Source organism: Tursiops truncatus, chromosome 19 (genome assembly GCF_011762595.2).
Source record: "Tursiops truncatus isolate mTurTru1 chromosome 19, mTurTru1.mat.Y, whole genome shotgun sequence".
Taxonomy (NCBI): domain Eukaryota; kingdom Metazoa; phylum Chordata; class Mammalia; order Artiodactyla; family Delphinidae; genus Tursiops; species Tursiops truncatus.
The window spans coordinates 28,018,690-28,038,771 of NC_047052.1; the positions used below are offsets into that span (position 1 = coordinate 28,018,690).

The 20,082-nt window shown below is 39.6% G+C and overlaps 2 protein-coding genes across 2 annotated transcripts in view; one reads left to right on the forward strand and one right to left on the reverse strand.

Annotated features, from left to right (window-relative positions):
- The first annotated feature begins 3,939 nt into the window (after nt 1-3,939).
- LOC109550102 (large ribosomal subunit protein eL21-like) lies at nt 3,940-4,443 on the forward strand. The gene has a single exon (XM_033844625.2). It carries the CDS (start codon nt 3,940-3,942, stop codon nt 4,420-4,422), a length of 483 nt encoding a protein of 160 aa, XP_033700516.1. The 3' UTR covers nt 4,423-4,443.
- A 4,076-nt stretch (nt 4,444-8,519) lies between these two features.
- Nucleotides 8,520-20,082, reverse strand: part of CES5A (carboxylesterase 5A) — a 34,141-nt gene continuing 22,578 nt past the window's right edge. The window contains 4 exon segments of the mRNA XM_033845361.2: nt 8,520-11,350; nt 11,415-11,469; nt 13,016-13,038; nt 13,421-13,565. Of these exon segments, the coding sequence (XP_033701252.1) occupies nt 11,110-11,350; nt 11,415-11,469; nt 13,016-13,038; nt 13,421-13,565 (464 nt within the window). The 3' untranslated portion in view covers nt 8,520-11,109.

Below are 20,082 nucleotides of genomic sequence, written 5' to 3' on the forward strand. Positions count from 1 at the left end.
TCAAAGTCATCCATGAGGGCTGGAATCAACTTCTAAACTCTTGTTAGTGTTGATATTTTGACCTCTTCCCATGAATCATGAATGTTCTTAATGGCATCTAGAATGATGAATACTTTCCAGAAGGTTTTCAATGTGCTTTGCCCAGATCCATCAGAGGAATCACTATCCGTGGCAGCTATAGCCTTATGAAATGTATTTCTTAAATAACAAGACCTGAAAGTTGAAATTAGTCCTTGATCCATGGGCTGCAGAATGGATGTTGTGTTAGCAGCATGAAAACAGTAACAATCTTGTACATCTCCATCAGAGCTCTTGGGTGACCAGGTGCACTGTCAATGAGCAGTAATGTTTTGAAAGGAATCTTTTTTTCCTGAGCAATAGGTCTGAACAATGGGCTTAAAATATTCAGCAAACCATGTTGCAAACAAATGTGTTGTCATCCAGGCCTTGTTGTTCCATTTATAGAGCACAGGCAGAGTAGATTTAGAATAATCCTTAAGGGCCCTAGGATTTTCAGAATGGTAAATGAGCATTGACTTCAGCTGAAAGTCACCAGCTGCTTTAGCCCCTAACAAGAGAGTCAGCCTGTCCTTTGAAGCTTTGAAGGCAGACATTGACTTCTCCTCTCTAGCTATGAGAGAATGGCATCTTCTTCCAATATAAGGCTGTTTAATCGACATTGAAAATCTGTTGTTTAGTGTAGCCACCTTCACTAATGATTTTAGCTAGATAATCTGGATGATTTGCTGCAGTTTCTACTTTGGCACTTGCTGTATCACCTTGTACTTCTATGTTATGGTGACAGCTTCTTTCCTTAAACCTCATGAACCAAGCTCAGCTAGCTTCAAACTTTTCTTCTGCAGCTTCCTCACCTCTCTCAGCTGTCACAGAATTAAAGGAAGTCAGGGCCTTGCTCTAGATTAGATTTTATTTTATTTTTTGCAGTACGTGGGCCTCTCACTGTTGTGGTCTCTCCCATTGCAGAGCACAGGCTCCAGACGCGCAGGCTCAGCGGCCATGGCTCACGGGCCTAGCTGCCCCGCGGCATGTGGGATCTTCCCGGACCGGGGCACGAACCCATGTCCCCTGCATCGGCAGGCGGACTCTCAACCACTGCGCCACCAGGGAAGCCCTAGACTAGATTTTGGCTTAAGAGAATGTTGTGACTGGTTTGATCTTCTATCTGACCACTAAAACTTTCTCCATATCAGCAATAAGGCTGTTTTGCTTTCTTATCATTAGTGTGTTCGCTGGAGCAGCACTTCTAATTTCCTTCAAGAACTTTCCCTTTGCACTCACAATGAGGCTAACCGTTTGGCACAAGAGGCCTAAGCTTTCAGTCTATCTCAGCTTTCAACATGCCTTCCTTAGTAAGCTTACTCATTTCTAGCTTTTGATTTGAAATAAGAGACGTGCAACTCTTTCTTTCTCTCGAATATTGAGAGGCCATTGTAGGGTTTTTAACTGGCCAAATTTCAATATAGTTTTGTCCTGGGGAATAGGGAGGCCTGAGGAGACGGAGAGTCACAGGGGAATGGTCCATAGATGGAGTAGTCAGAACACACAAAACATTTATTAAGTTTGCCATCTTATATGAGCATGATTCCTGGCACCGCAAAACAATTACAATAGATCAAAGATTACTCATCACAGATCACCATAACACATATAATAATGAAGAATGTTTGAAATATTGTGAGAATTACCAAAATGTGACATAGAGACACAAAGTGAGCAAATTCTTTTGGAAAAAATAGCACCAATAGATTTGCTCCACACAGGGTTGCCACAGACTTCTAATTTGTAACAAATGCAATATCTGTAAAGCATAATAAAGTCAAGTGAAATAAAATGAGGTATGCCTATAAAGGAGCCCAGATAGGTAGATAGATAGATAGATAGATAGATAGATAGATAGATAGATAGATAGATATAGATGATAGATAGTGGATGAATGGATGGATGGGTAGATAAATTCACCTCTTATCCATCATCCCACTCTAAACAAAGGTCAAGGTATAAAAGCTGTTCCCTAAGCCTCAAAGTTGTGCTCTAGCAACTGTGACAATACCAGCCATGCTGCCGACTGGGCTGGCCCTTCCCCCGCCCTGCACATTTTTTTTTTTTACATCTTTATTGGAATATAATTGCTTTACAATGCTGTGTTAGTTTCTGCTTTATAACAAAGTGAATCAGTTATACATATACATATGTTCCCATATCTCTTCCCTCTTACGTCTCCCTCCCTCCCACTCTCCCTATCCCACCCCTCTAGGTGGTCACAAAGCACCAAGCTGATCTCCCTGTGCTATGCGGCTGCTTCCCACTAGCTATCTATTTTACGTTTGGTAGTGTATATATGTCCGCCCTGTACATTTATGGTCGAGCTTCCACACACCTTTGCTGGCCTTTATCCCCCCATCCATTCTTTAGGTCCCAATTTGAGACCCAACCCATCCATGGAGCACAGCAACTTCTTTGCCCAGGAATTCCTTTGTATTTGGACATAATCAAGTGACAGGTTTTTCTCTCCCCACTCCTCCCTTCCCAGGGAATAAAATGAGGTGCACACTTACAAACTTTTAGCAGAGCAGAAGGGCTATGGCGGGCTGGGTCAGTCTCAGCTGTGGGAAGGGGGTTCATCTTGTAGATATGTTACCTGGGGCAGTGCCAGGCATGGCAGCTTCCCAGGTACAGGTCCTGAGCCCACCTTGCACCTTGTTCCACCTCTGCCAGGAGGGAAAACCCATGACTTTCAGCCAAGACCAGAGGCTGAGAGGGAGAAGAATCGGGCTTTGGGGGTCACGCAGAAAGGTCCAGAGCCCAAAGGGCCACTGAGGCAAGAGTAGAAAGAACAGGTACACACAGGGGAAGGAACTACTTTCTGCCCATCTGAGGCAGGCTCCTAGGGACTTGATGGGAAAGTAGAAAAAACAGGAAAGAAAAAAACTGCTGGCCCCAAACTCTTTTCCGCCTATGAGTCATTTCAGTCTTTTGAGGTAATGAACTGTACTTTTCCCCTTTCCAAATCTTACAGGGAAAAGGGACAATGATTAATGGTATAGGTTTGTAACTTAACTATTTTGTATTGTTTTCTTTTCCTTCTACGTTCTAGGGTATCATATCACCTGCATCCCAGGATCCCTGAGGGAAGGGAATTTTTTTTCCCCTTTTACATTGCTGACCTCTGCTGGATGAGAGGAAATTCACAGGCGAAGGCTGATTTGTCTCTAAAGTTTTGTTTGGGTTTGATTTAATTCAAATTCAAGATTGTTTGAAAAAAATAAAGGATTTTTCTGTAAATAAATAATTTTTAAAATTTACAGCCAGAAAGTGTTAAATATTTTATGTTTTTACAATGATAAAAAACCAGAAGTGATTGTGAAATACATGTACCTGTATTGTTGATGAGTGTGAAGTGATGTGACCCTACGGAATTGAATTTGTAGAACGTAAGGAGAGTAATTTTAAAAGGGCCCTTGGGGTGTCCCTGGTGGCGCAGTGGTTAAGAATCTGCCTGCCAATGCAGGGGACACAGGTTCGAGACCTGGTCCGGGAAGATCCCACATGCCATGGAGCAACTAAACCCTGTGCACCACAACAACTCAGCCTGTGCTCTGGAGCCTGTGATCCACAACTACTGAAGCCCACGTGCCTAGAGTCCGTGCTCTGCAACAAGAGAAGCCACTGCAGTGAAAAGCCCACCCACCGCAATGAAGAGCAGCCCCTGCTCTCTGCAACTAGAGGAAGCCCAGGCACAGCAACGAAGACCCAATGCAGCCCAAAATAAATAAATTTATAAAAAATTAAAAAATCAAATCAAATCAAAGGGCCTTTGATCCAGTTGATCTTCTGCAAATCCAGAAGCCATAAGTAATTTTAAAAAGTAAAAGTACTCACCTTTTGGCTGGAACTGCCATCTTCCAGTAATTCTCCAAAATGACCAACACAAAGGGAAAGAGGAGGAACACCTGCTGCATGTTCCCTAGGCCTTTTAGAAAACATGGAGTTGTTCCTTTGGCCACATACATGCGAATCTACAAGAAAGGTGATACTGTAGATATCAAGGGAATGGGCACTGTTCAAAAAGGAATGCCCCGCAAATGTTACCATGGTAAAACTGGGAGAGTCTACAATGTTACCCAGCATGCTGTTGGCATCATTATAAACAAACAAGTTAAGGGCAAGATTCTTACCAAGAGAATTAATGTGCCTATCGAGCATATTAAGCACTCTAAGAGCCGAGATAGCTTCCTGAAACCGGTGAAGGAAAATGGTCAGAAAAAGAAGGAAGCCAAAGAGAAAGGTACTTGGGGTCAACTGAAGCGCCAGCCTGCTCCACCCAGAGAAGCACACTTCATGAGAACCAACGGAAAGGAGCCTGAACTGTTGCAGCCCATTCCCTATGAATTCATGGCATGATGGGTGTGAAGAAAATAAAAGACCTCGACTGTAAAAAAAAAAAAAAAGTAAAAAAGTAAAAGTACTCATTCCCAAAGTTACTCATCAAATTATGCCCATAAATATCCAGGAGCACACTATTGGCTAAAGAGATTGTGATATACCCACATCAGTCAGATATGAAAGCTGATTTTTTTCTTCTAGTTTTGTTGAGATACAATTGACATATAGCACTGCGTAAGTTGAAGGTGTACAGCATAATGATTTGACTTATATGTACCATGAAATGATGACCACAGTAAGTTTAGTGAACAGCCATCATCTCATACAGATACAAAATTAAAGAAACAGAAAACCTTTTTCTCCTTGTGATGAAAACTCTTAGAATTTACTCTCCTAACAACTTTCTTTGTAACATATGGCAGTGTTAATTATAGTTATTATGCTGTACATTATATCTCTAGTACTTATTTATCTGATAACTGGAAGTTTGTACCTTTTGACAACATTCATACAATTTCCCCTCCCTCACCCCTGCCTCTAGTAACCACAAATACAATCTCTTTTTATATAAGTTTGCTAGTTTTTGTTCACTTGTTTGTTTGTTTTTGAAGTATAATTGCCCTGCAACACTGTTAGCTCCTGTTACACAACATAGTGATCTGTTATCTCTATATATTTCAAAAAAAGCACCATGATAAGTCTAGTTACCATCTCTCACCATACAATAACACATAATTATTGACTATATTCCACACACTGGGTATTTCACATCATGACTCATTTTTTTACAGCTGGAAGTTTGTATTTCTTAATCTCCCTCCCCTGTTTTTCTCTTCTCCCCAACCCCCTCTCCTCTGACAACCACCTGTTTGTTCTCTGCATCTACGACTATGTTCCTGTTTCATTGTTTGTTCATTTGTTTTGTGTTTTAGATTCCACATATAAGTGAAATCATGATATTTGTCTTTCTTTGTCTGACTTATTTTGCTTAGCGTAATAACCTCTAGGTCCATCCATATTGTCAAAAATGGCAAGATTTCATTCTTTTTTTATGGCTGAGTGTGTATGTGTATATATATATATATATATATATATATATATATATATACACATACACACTCAGCCATACACACACACACACACACACACCCCACATCTTCTATGTCCATCTATTGATGGGCACTTAGATTGCTTCCATATCTTACCTATTGTAAATAATTCTGCAATGGACATAGGGATACATATACCTTTTCAAATTAGTGTTTAGGTCTCCTTTGGAAAAATACCCAGGAGTAAAACTGGTGGATCATATGGCAGTTCTATTTTCATTTTTTTGAGAATTCTCCATACTGTTTTGCATAGTAACTGCACCAAATTTACATTCTCACCAACAATGCCAAGGGTTCCCTTTCCTCCACATCCCCAACTCTTGCTATTTGTTGTCTTTTTGATGACAGCCATTCTAACAGGTGTGAGTGATATCTCATTGTGGTTTTGATTTTCATTTCCCTGATGATTAGTGATGCTGAACATCTTTTCATGTGCCTGTTGGCCTTTGTATATCTTCTTTGGAAAAATGTCTGTTCAGGTCCTCTGACCATTTTAAAATCAGGTTGTTTGTTTTATCGATGTTGAGTTCTGAGTTCTTTGTATATTTTGGATATTAACCCCTTATCATATATATCATTTGCAAATATCTTCGCCCATTCAATAGATGGCCTTTTTGTTTTGTTGATAGCGTCCTTTGCTGTGTAAAACCTTTTTAGTTTGATGTAGCCCCATTTGTTTGTTTTGGCTTTTGTTTCCCTTACCTGGGGAGACAGATCCAAAAAAAAATATTGCTAAGACTGATGTCAAATAATGTACTGGCTATGTTTTCTTCTACAAATTTTATGGTTTCAGGTCCTACATTCAAGTCTTTAATCCATTTTGAATGTATTTTTGTATATGGTGTGAGAAAGCAGTCGTTTGCTTCTTTTGCATGTTGCTGTCCAGTTTTCCCAGCACCATTTATTGAAGAGGCTGTCTTTACCCCATTAGATACTCTTGCTAACTTTGTCCTACATTAATTGGCCATATAAGTGTGAGTTCACTTCTGGACTCTCTCTTCTATTCCACTGATCTATGTGTCTTTGTGTGTGTGTGTGTGCGTGTGTGTATGCCAGTATCATACTGTTTCGATTACTGTGGCTTTGTACCAGAGTTTGAAATCAAGAAACATGATACCTCCAGTTTTGTTCTTCTTTCTCAATATTGTTTTGGCTATTCTGGGTCTTTTGTATTTCCATACAAATTTTGGAAATACTAGTTCTAGTTCTGTGAAAAATTCCATAGGTATATTGATAGGAATTGTGTTGAATCTGTAGATTGCCTTGGGTAGTAGGGTCATTTTAACAATGTCAATTTTTCCAATCCATGAACATCGTATATCTTTCCATTTGTTTGTGTCATGTTCAATTTTTTCATCAGTGTCTTACAGTTTTCTGAGTACACGTCTTTTATCACCTTAGTTAGACTTATTTCTAGGTATTTTATTCTTTTTGATGTGATTGTGAATGGAATCGTTTTCTAAATTTCTCTTTCTGGTAGCTCATTGCTAGTGTATAAAAACACAACAGATTTCTGTATATTAATTTTGTATCCTGCAATTTTACTGAATTCATTGATGAGTTCTAATTTTTTTTCAGTGGTGTCTTTAGGATTTTCTATATATAGTATCATGTCATCTGCAAACAGTAACAGTTTTACTTCTTTCTTCCAATCTGGATTCCTTTAATTTCTTTTTCTTTTCAAAGTTCTGTGGCTAAGACTTCCAGTACTAAGTTGAATAAAAGTGGTGAAAGTGGGCATCCTTATCTTGTTCCTGACCTTAGAGGAAATGCTTTCAGCTTTTCACTATTGAGTATGATGTTACCTGTGGGTTTGTCATATATGGCCTATATTATGTTGAGATTTGTTCCCTCTACATCCACTTTTTTGAGAGTTTTTATCATAAATGGATGTCCAAATTTGTCAAAAGATTTTTCTATATCTATTGAGATTATCATATGATTTTTAGTCTTCAATTTGTTGATGTGGTGTTTCACAGTGACCAATTTGCAGATATTGAACTATCCTTGCATGTCTGGCATAAATTCTGCTTGATCATGGTATATGTTCCTTTTAATGCATTGTTGAATTCAATTTGCTAATATTTTGTTAAGGAATTTGCATCTATGTTCATTAGTGATATTGACCTGCAATTTTCTTTTTTGTGATATCTTTGCCTGGTTTCAGTATCAGGGTGATGTTTGCCTTCTGTAATGAGTCTGACCCAGGTCATTTCAAATTCCTCCTTCTGCCCTGGTTCTCCAAGCATGTGAAATTTTGTGTGTGCCCTTAAGAACGGAGACTCTATTTTCTACAGCCCTCTGTCTCTCATGAAAGTTAGACCCACTGGCCTTCCAAGCCAAATGTTCTGGGGGCTCATCTTCCCAGTGCAGGACCCCTGGACTGGGGAGCCCAGTGTGGGGCTTTGACCCCTCACTCTTGAGGGGAACCTCTGCAATTGTAATTATAATCCTGTTTGTGGGTTGCCTATGCAGGGGTATGGATCTTGACTATATGACATCTCTGCGCCTCCTACCCATCTCATTGTAGTTCCTTTTAAAATTATTATCTTTAATTATACAAGATCTTTTCTGCTAGTCTTCAGGACATTCTCATTGATAGTTGGTCTGTAAATAGGTGTAATTTAGGTGTGCCCATGAAAATAGGTGAAATTGGGATCTTCCTACTCTGCCATCTTGGCCATGCCCCATAAAAGCTGATTTTTTAAAGACCCTCTGGCAACTTGGAAAATACATATGACACATGCTTAAGGCTCAGCAGTTCTTATTCAGGGTGTGCACTGAACACGTAAAAACTGAAAATACAGAGTCCCAAGTCCTAGCCAAGAAGATTATGCCTAAGTTGGACTGGGTGTGGAAGGGCACTGGATTTTGGAAAAACCCTCCAAGTGTATCTTCTACTTACACCCCATATAAAATTGTAAATTAAATGAAAAAAACCTGGATGTCAACTGTCATTTTTTTTTTTTTTTTTTTTTTTTTTGCGGTACATGGGCCTCTCACTGTTGTGGCCTCTCCCGTTGCGGAGCACAGGCTCCAGACGCACAGGCTCAGCGGCCATGGCTCACGGGCTTAGCCGCTCCATGGCATGTGGGATCTTCCCGGACCAGGGCATGAATCCGTGTCCTCTGCATCGGCAGGCAGACTCTCAACCATTGCGCCACCAGGGAAGCCCTCCAACTGTCATTTATATTTCAACTTTAATTTGATAAAACATTTAATTGCATGTGGACAGGAACAAGGAAGGAAGAGGGCCCTGTATCTGGATGAAGTGGATATATGCTCCCTCCTGCAAGGTACCAACCAAAATAAGAACCATATTTGATGACACTAGGACTGCAAGCAGTATATAAATAATGTGTAATTTCATTTAATATAATAATATTTAAAAATATGAGTTGAGTGATATTTTTCTAGCTGTTAGTTTTGCCAAATACCAATGTAGAAATTAGCCTTCTGCAGCTGCAGAGGCAACTGAATTTCCAGCTTGCTTGTATGCGGCTCAGTCCCTCTTTTAACAACCATAAAATGGCCCGGACATCACTGACCCACAACTCTCAAAATCACCTAAACTAGAGATAATCCAACAGCTTTGGACCATCTGCTGAGGGAGGCAGGCAGCATGGCAGGAAGAGTCTTGTGCTGGAGAGACAAGAGACTCAAGGCCTGGTGTTGACTTGCTGCTAACTCACAAGTCATCTTGGGTGAGTCCCTTCCCCCTTGCAGATTACTGTAAAATGAGAGGTAAGGGGTCCAAACTTAAACACCTTCAGGGGGCAGGTAATACCAGTGAGTGAAATGGGCCAGGACCAAGACAATGGAGAATAGTGAAGACTGGGGAAAGTTGAGAGTTCATGCCTTTGTAAAGGGATAGCCACTCCTCAGCTCCTGCAGATTGTTTTGTCAGGGTTGCTGAGAACAGTTATGAAGGTTGTGCACTGCACAAGGACACTATTTCAGAGGACATGTCATTCATATCATAGATGTAGATATTTTCTGTAGAGGGTTTTGAGGAAAGGATACCTTATAATTTGCACGAAGGTGTTATATGGGCTTTCAGAAGCCCTAGTTACCATGTGGGAATACAGTTCTAATGTTGCCGGATCTGTTGTTGTTGTTTTTTGAGAAGCTGGAAATATGGCTTTTAATGTAAAATGTCCCTAATTTAAAATTAGGTGGAAACTAATTCCAAAACATATTTGACATTGTGTGAGCTGACCAAAACTCTTCTGGAGGTCAGATTCAGGCTATAAGTTGAAGATCTCTGACCCAGAAGAACTGTAAGTTACTGACACTTCAGAGACCTTCCTATTCTATGTACCTCGTGTAATTTTGAAGGAATCAGAAATAAATAGTAATTACCTGGGTAAATTGTATGGATGTAACAGGAATTATATGGATATAAAAAGTAAAAGTGCATCCTTTGAATGATGGTATGTATAACATTCTCCCTACTTATCATCTGGTTAACTTTAATTCATCCTTTCTTATTACAAATGTTATTTCTCCAGAGAGAGCTTCCTAAGACTTTCACCTCAATGAGGTTCCCCTCTTACACTTTCTTAAAACACCTTCCTTTACTAAATGAATTCTTCAACTTTGTATCTTAAGATAGTCACTTGTGTGAATGTTTGCTTACTGTCTGTTTGCTCACCATTTGATGGAGAGTATGTCTTTGTTAACTGTTGTAACCCCAGTAGGGCTATTGCTGGTACATATCAGGCACCCAACGTAGATTTATTGAATGATGGATTAGTCTCCACCCCATCAGTAAAACATCCCTTCTTCTTGGAAATCTCTGACTGAACTTGCTGCCTGGTGTTTGACTTCTGCATTCCAGAACTTGGAGGACGTCTGTTTTCCATTTCTGAGCAGGGTCTCTGGTGTGTCCCTCTCCCCGACATAACTCCTGAGCCAGAGAAGAGAGCCAGGTCAAGGCAGTGATGTTCGGGACATCCATGCTTGGTTCGTGGCTAAAACCCACCTAGATGGGGGTTGGAGGACACATAATTCAGGTAACACACACCAAGACATGTTAGAAAGTTCACTTCATCTTGGATGCTGGGGTAGAGGGGGAGAGTTTTCAGCCCATAATTAAATTCTGCTCCCTGTACATATTTTGCATTCTTATTTTATTTTATATGAGTAACAAGATCATTATGATGCCAACTAATAGGCCAGCCCTCCTGCAGATTTATTGAAGAAATCTGGTAGCTTTCCAAGGCAAATTGCGTTGGTTTTTTTTTTTTTTTTTGGTACTTGGGCCTCTCAGTGTTGTGGCCTCTCCCGTTGTGGAGCACAGGCTCCGGATGCGCAGGCTCAGCGGCCATGGCTCACGGGCTCAGCCGCTCCGCGGCATGTGGGATCTTCCCGGACCGGGGCATGAACCCATGTACCCTGCATAGGCAGGCGGACTCTCAACCACTGCGCCACAGGGAAGCCCCAAATTGCATTTTTTGACGTTGAAAATAATTCTTTAAGGATCATCCCCAAGTTCCCAAAACATCAGCTAAAGCAGTTGACTCCGTAAAGTAGCTAAACACAGATGAAGCTAATGATTGTGGGAGAAACCGCAGAAGGAGAAGGAAAACCAGAATCACACAAAGATAGGAGCAAAAGAGAAAATGAAAGGCAGGAGCAGAGAAAGGAAGGTTAAGAAAGAAAGAGAAGCAAGGAGCGTTCTGGAAGAGGACATCATCAGGGGGAGGGTGTCCGTCCAAAACTCCAGCTCCAGCTCTTTCAGTCTCTGTCCCACGCTCATGTTCAAGTCCAGCTGTAAGTATTCCTCGGTCTGATCGTAGGCCGGCCACAGGGGCAGGCCTTCCCCATTAGGATTCCTGGAAGTGAGAGATTTTCAGCCTCAAACACCTGGTTACGGAGGATGCTGGGAGGTTCACTTACCCATTCCGAGCAAAGTTAGCCCAATATAGCATCATGTTCCTGCTCAGCTGTTTCACTGCACTCATTGCGTATTTGCAGATACTGACTTGCCTGAAGAATCATGGTTCCAAATGGTGGAGGCTGAACACACATCTTCCCTGACCATCCAACACTCTTCCTGCCCTTTCCACGGGACTGCAAGTTCCTTGGGGACAGAGACACCTCTCTCTCTCGATCAATCAATCAATTATTGTATTTCTTTATTTGAAAATGTAACACTGCTTAAAGCACAAAGTTCAAAATGCAGGAAGTATATCTAATGAAAGTAAGTTTCTCCATCTCTTCCCTCTAGTCACCCAGTTACCAGCCTCAGAGGCAACCATTGTTACCACATTCTTGAGGGAACTTCCGAAGGAGTCTAGACGTGCATGAGGGTTTAAGCAGACACTTTTAACACACTTGATGCTACAGTGGACACACATTATACATCTTTCTCTTTCACTAAAATTGTATCCAGGAGTTAGTTCCATATTGCTGCCTATAAACCTTCCATTTACTGTTCTTTGTTGCTCTATAAATATACAATACATAAATATATATATGTAAGTATATAATTCATGTATCCAGTACTGTATTGATGGGTCTTGACATTTTTTTCAATCTTTTGCTCGTAAAAGCAATGTTTTAGTGTGTGTTTGTGTGTGTATATTTTTGCACATGTGGAAGTCTAATTGCATAAAAAATTCCAGAAGTTGAATTGCTGGGCTAAAAACTACACGCATTTTAAATTTTGATAGAGTTTTCCATTGACATATGAGGTTATCAATTTTCCCCCACCTGCTCAAATACATTATGTAAAATGTTCTTCTCAACCTTGATCTATGAAAAATGAGTCCTTGGTCAAGGTTAGTTTTTAATCCTCTTTGCTATGAGCGAGGTTGAATGGATTTTTATGTTTAAAAGCCACGTTTCCCTTTCCATAAACTATTTATATCTGTTACCCAGTTTTTGACTGGGTTGTGTTTTTCTCATTGATTTTATGAGTTCTTTAGATACCAAGGAATTTAACCCTTTGATACATACATATGTTGTTCATTTTTTCCATTTTTGAGAGTCCATGTGCCCATCACATAGTACAGGTTCAGTGATGGTTACTGAGTAATAATAATAGTAATATTTCTTAAGCACTCACCATATGATTTATGAGAATTGTTTCATTTAATCCTTATGACAACCTAGGAGGTAGTTCTGTTAGTATTGGCATTATAAGATAAGAAAGAATAAATAAAACAATGAACAAACCGCACTGCACAGACACGCTCTAGAGGAGAGGTTCTGTCCTTTTCACGGAGAGGCTAGCATGAACTGGTTAAGAGCCTACACTGTGCAATTTTTTAACTAAATAGTTTAGTCATAACTCCTGTGTGTAGTTCTTATGGTTTTTTAAATTTTGATCACCTCATCTGATTGGCTTATTATTTTAGGCACTGAACAGGTCATAAATTCAGGAATAAATGAGCTAACCTCACCAGAAACAGTTCACAAGCATTTACATTAGATCACCTGGATCCAGACAACTTTCAGCTGCAATTATGAAAAATGTGGCTCTTGCCTTTGAAAGCCCTGAGTGGTAGCCTCACGGGAGCTCTGGGAAGGGCAGGGAGGGTGAGACCAGATGTCAAAGAGAAGGAAGTAAGTGGGTTTTTTTTTTTTTTTTCAGAAAAAATCAGATTGCATGAGTGCCCCCAAGTGCCCACCCCTATAGGCTTTAGTCCAGAGAAAAACACTCATCAAGCAAATGTTGGCCCCTCTTTTTCATGGCCTCTTTTTCTAAAACTACGAGTGGAGACATTCTCCAGCGAAAGGTTGTGTCTGTAAACCACCATGCCGGTCCTCCCAGCCCCTGCATAGTGTTGCGGTTGGTGAGGCTTCACGCTAACAATGGAGATTCTCATCTTCTCCCCAACTCGTCCCAAGCTCGTGCTCCTGCAAGAGCAGGAGCCCCTGAAGCCAGTTTCTTACCAGACATGACAATGTCGCCCTTCAGGAAGGCACGTCCAAAGACAAAGCGGATTTCATCAGTGTGATCAGCTTTGACAAAAGGTGGCTTCTTATCCTTTAAGCACTGGGGCCGATGCTGAAACTCATAGAAGTAGACAGGTGCACCAGCATCTGCAGAAAGGTAGGAAGGGTTTGTGGCAGGCATGCATGCAGGGGGCAGTAGGGGCTGGCCCTGCATTTCCGTCCATCTAGTCTGGGATCCACAGACTCGTGGGTGGAACAGCCCAGAGACAATGTGAGCCTAGTGTTTCCTGCTACAGTGGCCCTCGTGCCCCTGGAGACAGAACTCACTACCCCTCAGGGTGGCCTGAGAGGGCAACAGTACTACTTCTCAAAAAAAAACCCTTTATACTGATCCGAGATCTACCTCCTTGTGACTTCCTTTGTTTGACCCTGGTTCAACAGTCTGGGAAAAACAGAACAAAATTATTTCCTGCTACCAAGATGCTCTGCTGCATCCTATGTTTCTTCACCTCTCTTCTAAAGGTCTTTGCTCTGTAATTTCCCCTCTTTCTCTGCATCATCAGTTTTTCTCTATTGGATCATCACCATCAGTAGCAAACATGCTTACAAAGTCTCTCATTAAAGCACACACACGTGTGCACACACATATGCACACACATATGGGCACACACACACAGAAGCACACACAAACATATCAATACATACTCTTGGTCTCAACTTCCCCTCCAGTTACTGGCTTATTTCTCTAAATTCCTTCTAGCAAGCCTTACAGTGAAGTTGCCTTATTATCTCTGCTTCCTTTCCTCTCATTTTCTCTTTTAATAGAAGTATCATGTATGGACCATAAAAAGCACAGATTTTAAGTGTACATTTTGATGAGTTTTTACAAATGCATGCACGTTCATGTAAACACCACCCCAAGCAGGATACAGAGCATTTCCATCACCCCAGAAGTTCCCTTGTATCTCCTTCTAGTCACTCTACCAAGAGAAAACCAAAGTTTTTATTCCTATCACAATTGATTAATTTTGCTTGTTCTTGAACTCTGTATGGAATAACACAAAATGTACTCTTTTGTATCCGGCTTCTTTTGCTCAGCATAATGCTTTTGAGGTTCATCCATGTTTTGCCTGTATCAGTAATTGACTCCTAATCACCAAGTAGTAAGCTACTGCATGAATATACCATAAATTACTTATCCATTCATCTGACGATAGACATTTTGGGCTCTTTCCAATTTTGGGCTATTATGATTAAAGCTGCTGTGGATATCCATATACAAGTCTTTTCTGTGGTTGAGTAACAGGGTAGGTGTATGTCTATAAGAAACTTACAGTTTTCCAGGGTGATTGTAACCACTTCACATTCCCACCAGAAGTTCTGAACATTCCACATCCTTGGCAATACTTTTTGGTATATGGTTTGAGTTTTTAATATTAGCCATTTTAGCAGGTATAAATGGTTGCCTCATTTTGGTTTCATTTTGCATTTCCCTGATGACAATGTCGAGCACCTTTTCATGTGCATTTTGCTTTCATTCATCCTCTTTAGTGAAGTGTCTTTTCAAGCCTTTTACACATTTGTAATTGGATTATTTGTCTTTTCACTACTGAACTGTAAGAGTTCTTCTATTCTGGATATGATTTTTTTGTCAGATTTGTATTGTGAATATTTTCTTCCAGTTTGTGGCTTGCTTTTGCATTTTCTTCACAGTAATTTTTAAAAATCCACCAACATAAAAGTCAGCATTTTAACAATTTCAAAGTGTATAATTCAGTGGCTTTTAGTACGTGCAGAATGTTGTGCAACCATCACCACTATCTAGGTCCAGAACATTTTCATCACCTCAGACAGAAACCCAGACCCATTCAAGCAGTCATTCCCTCACTCACCCCTCCCCTTACCCTTGGGAATTTTATGGTGCTATAGATTTGCCTACTCTGGACATTTCACATAAATAGAATCACACAACATATAGCCTTTTATGGGCTTCTTCCACTTAGCAGTTTTTCCAGGGTTCATCCGTATTGTAGCACGTATCAATATTTCATGGCTAAATTATAATCCATTGTATATATATACACCACCTTTTGTTTATCTATTCACCAATTATGGACATTTGGGTTGTTACTTCTTTTTGGTTACAATAAGGCTGCTATGAACACTCATGTAAGATTTTTGTTTGACCACCTATTTTAAAAAAATTTTTATTGGAGTATAGTTGCTTAGGAGTGTATTTGCTGGGTTGTTGATACTTCTACGTTTAACTTTTTGAGGAACAGCCGAACTGTTTTCTACAACGGGTGCACCATTTTACATTCCCATCAGCAGTATATGAGTGTTCCAATTTCTCCACATTCTCAACAACATGTTATTTTCTGGATTTGTTGTTGTTGATTTTTGTTTGTTTGCTTATTGTAGCTACTCTAGTGGATGTGAAGTGGTATCTCGTAGTTATGATGTTCATTTCTTTAATAACAAATGATGTTGATCATCTTTTCATGTGCTTATTAGCCATTTGTATATCTTCTTTGGAAAAATGTCCATTCAATCCTTTGCCCACTTTTTATTTGAGTTGTTTGGGCCTTTTGTTTGTTTGTTTGTTTACTTGTAAGAGTTCTTTATATATTCTGAATAATAGACCCTTATCAGATATATGATTTGCAAATATTTTCTCCCATTCTGTGGGTTGTCTTTTCACTTTCTTTATATTGTCCTTTAATGCACAATAATTTTTAATTTTGATAAAGTCCAATTTTTTTCTTTTTTGTTTATATTTTTGGTGTTATATCTAAGAATCCATTGCCAAATCTGAGGTCATAGAAATGTACCCTGTTTTCTTCTAAGAGGTTTACAGTTTCACCTCTTACATTTAGGTCTCTGATCCATTTTGAGTTAATTATTTTTTTAACATCTTTATTGGAGTATAATTGCTTTACAATGGTGTGTTAGTTTCTGCTTTATAACAAAGTGAATCAGCTATACATACACATATATTCCCATATCTCCTTCCTCTTGCGTCTCCCTCCCACCCTCCCTATCCCACCCTTCTAGGTGGTCACAAAGCACCGAGCTGATCTCCCTGTGCTATGCTGCTGCTTCCCACTAGCTATCTATTTTACATTTGGTAGTATATATAAGTCCATGCCATACTCTCACTTCGTCCCAGCTTACCCTTCCCCCACCCCATGTCCTCAAGTCCATTCTCTATGTCTGTGTCTTTATTCCTGTCCTGCCCCTAGGTTCTTCAGAACCATTTTTTTTAGATTCCATATATATGTTTTAGCATACGGTATTTGTTTTTCTCTTTCTGACTTAACTTCACTCTGTATGACAGTCTCTAGGTCCATCCACCTCACTACAAATAACCATTTTGAGTTAATTTTTGATTATGGTGTGAGGGTAGGGCTCAATTTCCTTCTTTTGCATGTGTTATTCAGTTGTCCCAGCACAATTTGTTGAAAAGACTATTTTTTCCCCATTGAATAGTCTTGGCAGCCTTGTGTAAATCAATTGACCATGGATATATATAGGTTTATTTCTGGACATTGATCTGTTTGTCTATTCTTATGCCAGTAGCACACCACCTTGATTACCATTGCCTTGTAGTAAGTGAGTTTTAAAATCAGTAAATATGAGTCTTCCAGCTTTGTTCTTTTTCAAGATTATTTTGGCTATTCTGGGTCCCCTGAAATTCCATATGAATTTTAGGATCAGCTTGTCCATTTCTGCAAAAAAGGAAGTCAGAATTTTGATGGGAATTGCATTAAATTTGGGAGTATTGCCATCTTAAATCTAAATCTTCCAAACCATTTATTCTTTCATTTCTTTCAGCAATGTTTTATAATTTTCAGTGCACGTATCTTGTACCTCCTTGGTTATATTAATTTCTAAGTAATTTATTCTTTTTGATGCTAATGCTATTCTAAATGAAGTTGTTCTCTTAATTTCATTTTTTGATTGTTCACTGCTAGTGTGTAGAAATAAAACTGACTTTTGTATGCTGATCTTGTATCCTGAAACTTTGAATTTATTAACTCTCATGGTTTTTTGTGGATTCTTTAGAATTTTCTACACATAATATCATGCCATCTGTGAATAGAGACAGTTTTGCTTCTTTCTTTCCAATTTAGATTCCTTTTAATTTGTCCTCGCTAGAACTTGAATAGAAATGGTGGGAGGAAACATCTTTATCTTGTTCCTGATCTTAGGGAAAGATTTCAGTCTTTCACCACTAAGTAAGATATCAGCTGTGGGTTTTTCACATAAGTCCTTTATCAGTTTGAACAAGGTCCTGTGTATTCTTAGTTTGTTGAGTGTCTTCATCATGAATGTGTGTTGAATTTTGTCAAATGCTTTTTCAGCATCTAATAAGATAATTGTGTGTTTTTTCCTGTATTCTATTAATAAGGTATATATATATATATTTTTTGCGGTACACGGGCCTCTCACTGTTGTGGCCTCTCACGTTGCAGAGCACAGGCTCCGGACGCGCAGGCTCAGCGGCCATGGCTCACGGGCCCAGCCGCTCCTCGGCATGTGGGATCTTCCCGGACCGGGGCACGAACCCGTGTCCCCTGCATCGGCAGGCGGACTCCCAACCACTGCGCCACCAGGGAAGGCCAGGTATATTATATTGATTGATTTTCATATATTGAACCATGCTTATATTCCTGGGATAAATCCCAATTGATTATGGTATACAATCCTTTTAATATGCTAGATTCAGTAGCTAGGATTTTGTTGAGGATTTTTGCAACTAGGCTCATATGGGATATTGGTCTATAGTTTTCTTTTCTTGTGATGTCTTTGTCTGGCTTTACTATCAGGGTACTACTGGTCTCACAGGACGAGTTACGAAGTATTCCCTCCTCTTTCACTTTTTTGAAAGGGTTGAGAAGGATTGGTTTTAATTCTTTAAATGTTTGCTAGAATTCACCAGTGAAGACAACTGGTCCTGGGATTTCCTTTGTTGGTAGGGTTTTGCTTACTGATTCAATAATTTCTTTTGTCATAGGTATATTCAGACTTTCTATTTCTTCTTGAATTGGTTTTTGTAGTTTTTGTGTTTCTAGGAATTTCTCAATTTCATCTACCTAATTTGTTGCCATACACCTGTTCATAATAATCCTTTTTATTTCTGTAACGTCTGTAGTAATGCACCCACTTTCATTTCTAATTTGAGTCTTCTTTCTTGGTCAGTCTGATTAAAAGTTTGTCAATTTCGTTGTTTTTCTTTTTTTTCAATAAACACTCTTTTATTTTTATTTTTTAAATTAATTAACTTACTTTTATCTTTGGCTGCATTGGGTATTTACTGCTGCGCGCAGGCTTTCTCTAGTTGTGGCAGCGAGCAAGGGCTACTCTTCGTTGTGGTGCGTGGGCTTTTCATTGTGGTAGCTTCTCATTGCAGAGCATGGGTTCTAGGTGTGCAGGCTTCAGTAGTTGTGGCACATGGGCTTAGCTGCTCCACAGCACGTGGGATCTTCCTGGACCAGGGATCAAACCTGTGTCCCCTGCATTGGCAGGCAGATTCTTAACCACTGCGCCACCAGGGAAGTCTCTGTTGTTTTTCAAAGAACCAAATTTTATATTCATCCATTCTCTCTATTGATTTTATACTCTATTTCATTTATCTCTGCTCTTATCTTTATTATATTCTTCCTTCTGGTTGGATTTACTTTGCTCTTATTTTTCTAGTTACTTAAGGTGGAAGGTTGGGTTATTGATTTGAGATTGTTTTTGCTTTTTTTTTTTTTTTTAAGATGTTAGGGGTAGGAGTTTATTATTTATTTATTTTTATTTTTGCAGTGTTGGGTCTTCGCTTCTGTGCGAGGGCTGTCTCTAGTTGTGGCAAGCGGGGGCCACTCTTCATCATGGTGCGTGGGCCTCTCACTATCGTGGCTTCTCTTGTTGGGGAGCACAGGCTCCAGACACGCAGGCTCAGTAGTTGTGGCTCATGGGCCCAGTTGCTCCATGGCATGTGGGATCCTCCCAGACCAGGGCTCGAACCCGTGTCCCCTGCATTAGCAGGCATATTCTCAACTACTGTGCCACCAGGGAAGCCCTTTTTTGCTTTTTAATGTATGCACTTACAGCTATAAATTTCTCTCTAAGCACTGCTTTCACCATGCCCCATAAGTTTCAGAATCTTGTGGTTTTGTTTTCATTCATCTCAAAGTATGTTCTGATTTTCCCTGTGATTTCTTCTTTGACCTATTGATTATTTAAGAGTTTATTGTTAAAAACTATTTTGTAGCAAAGCACACTATCAACAAAATAATAAGGCAATCCACAGAATGGGAGAAAATGTTTGCAAATCATTTATCTGATAAAAGATTAATATATCTAGAGTATGTAAAGAACTCCTAAAACTCAGTAACAACAACACAAAAACCAGCTAAATTCAAAAATAGGCAAAGAACTTGAATAAACATTTCTCCAAAGAATATATACAAATGGGTAATAAGCACATGAAAAGATATTCGATATCAACATCACTAATTCTTAGGGAAATGCAAATCATAACCACAATAAGATACCATTTCACACCTATTACAATGGCTATTACTTAAAAATGATAATAACAAGTGTTGGTAAAAATGTGAAAAAAAAATGTGGAAAACTTGGAACCCTGTGCATTATAAATGCACAATGTAAAATG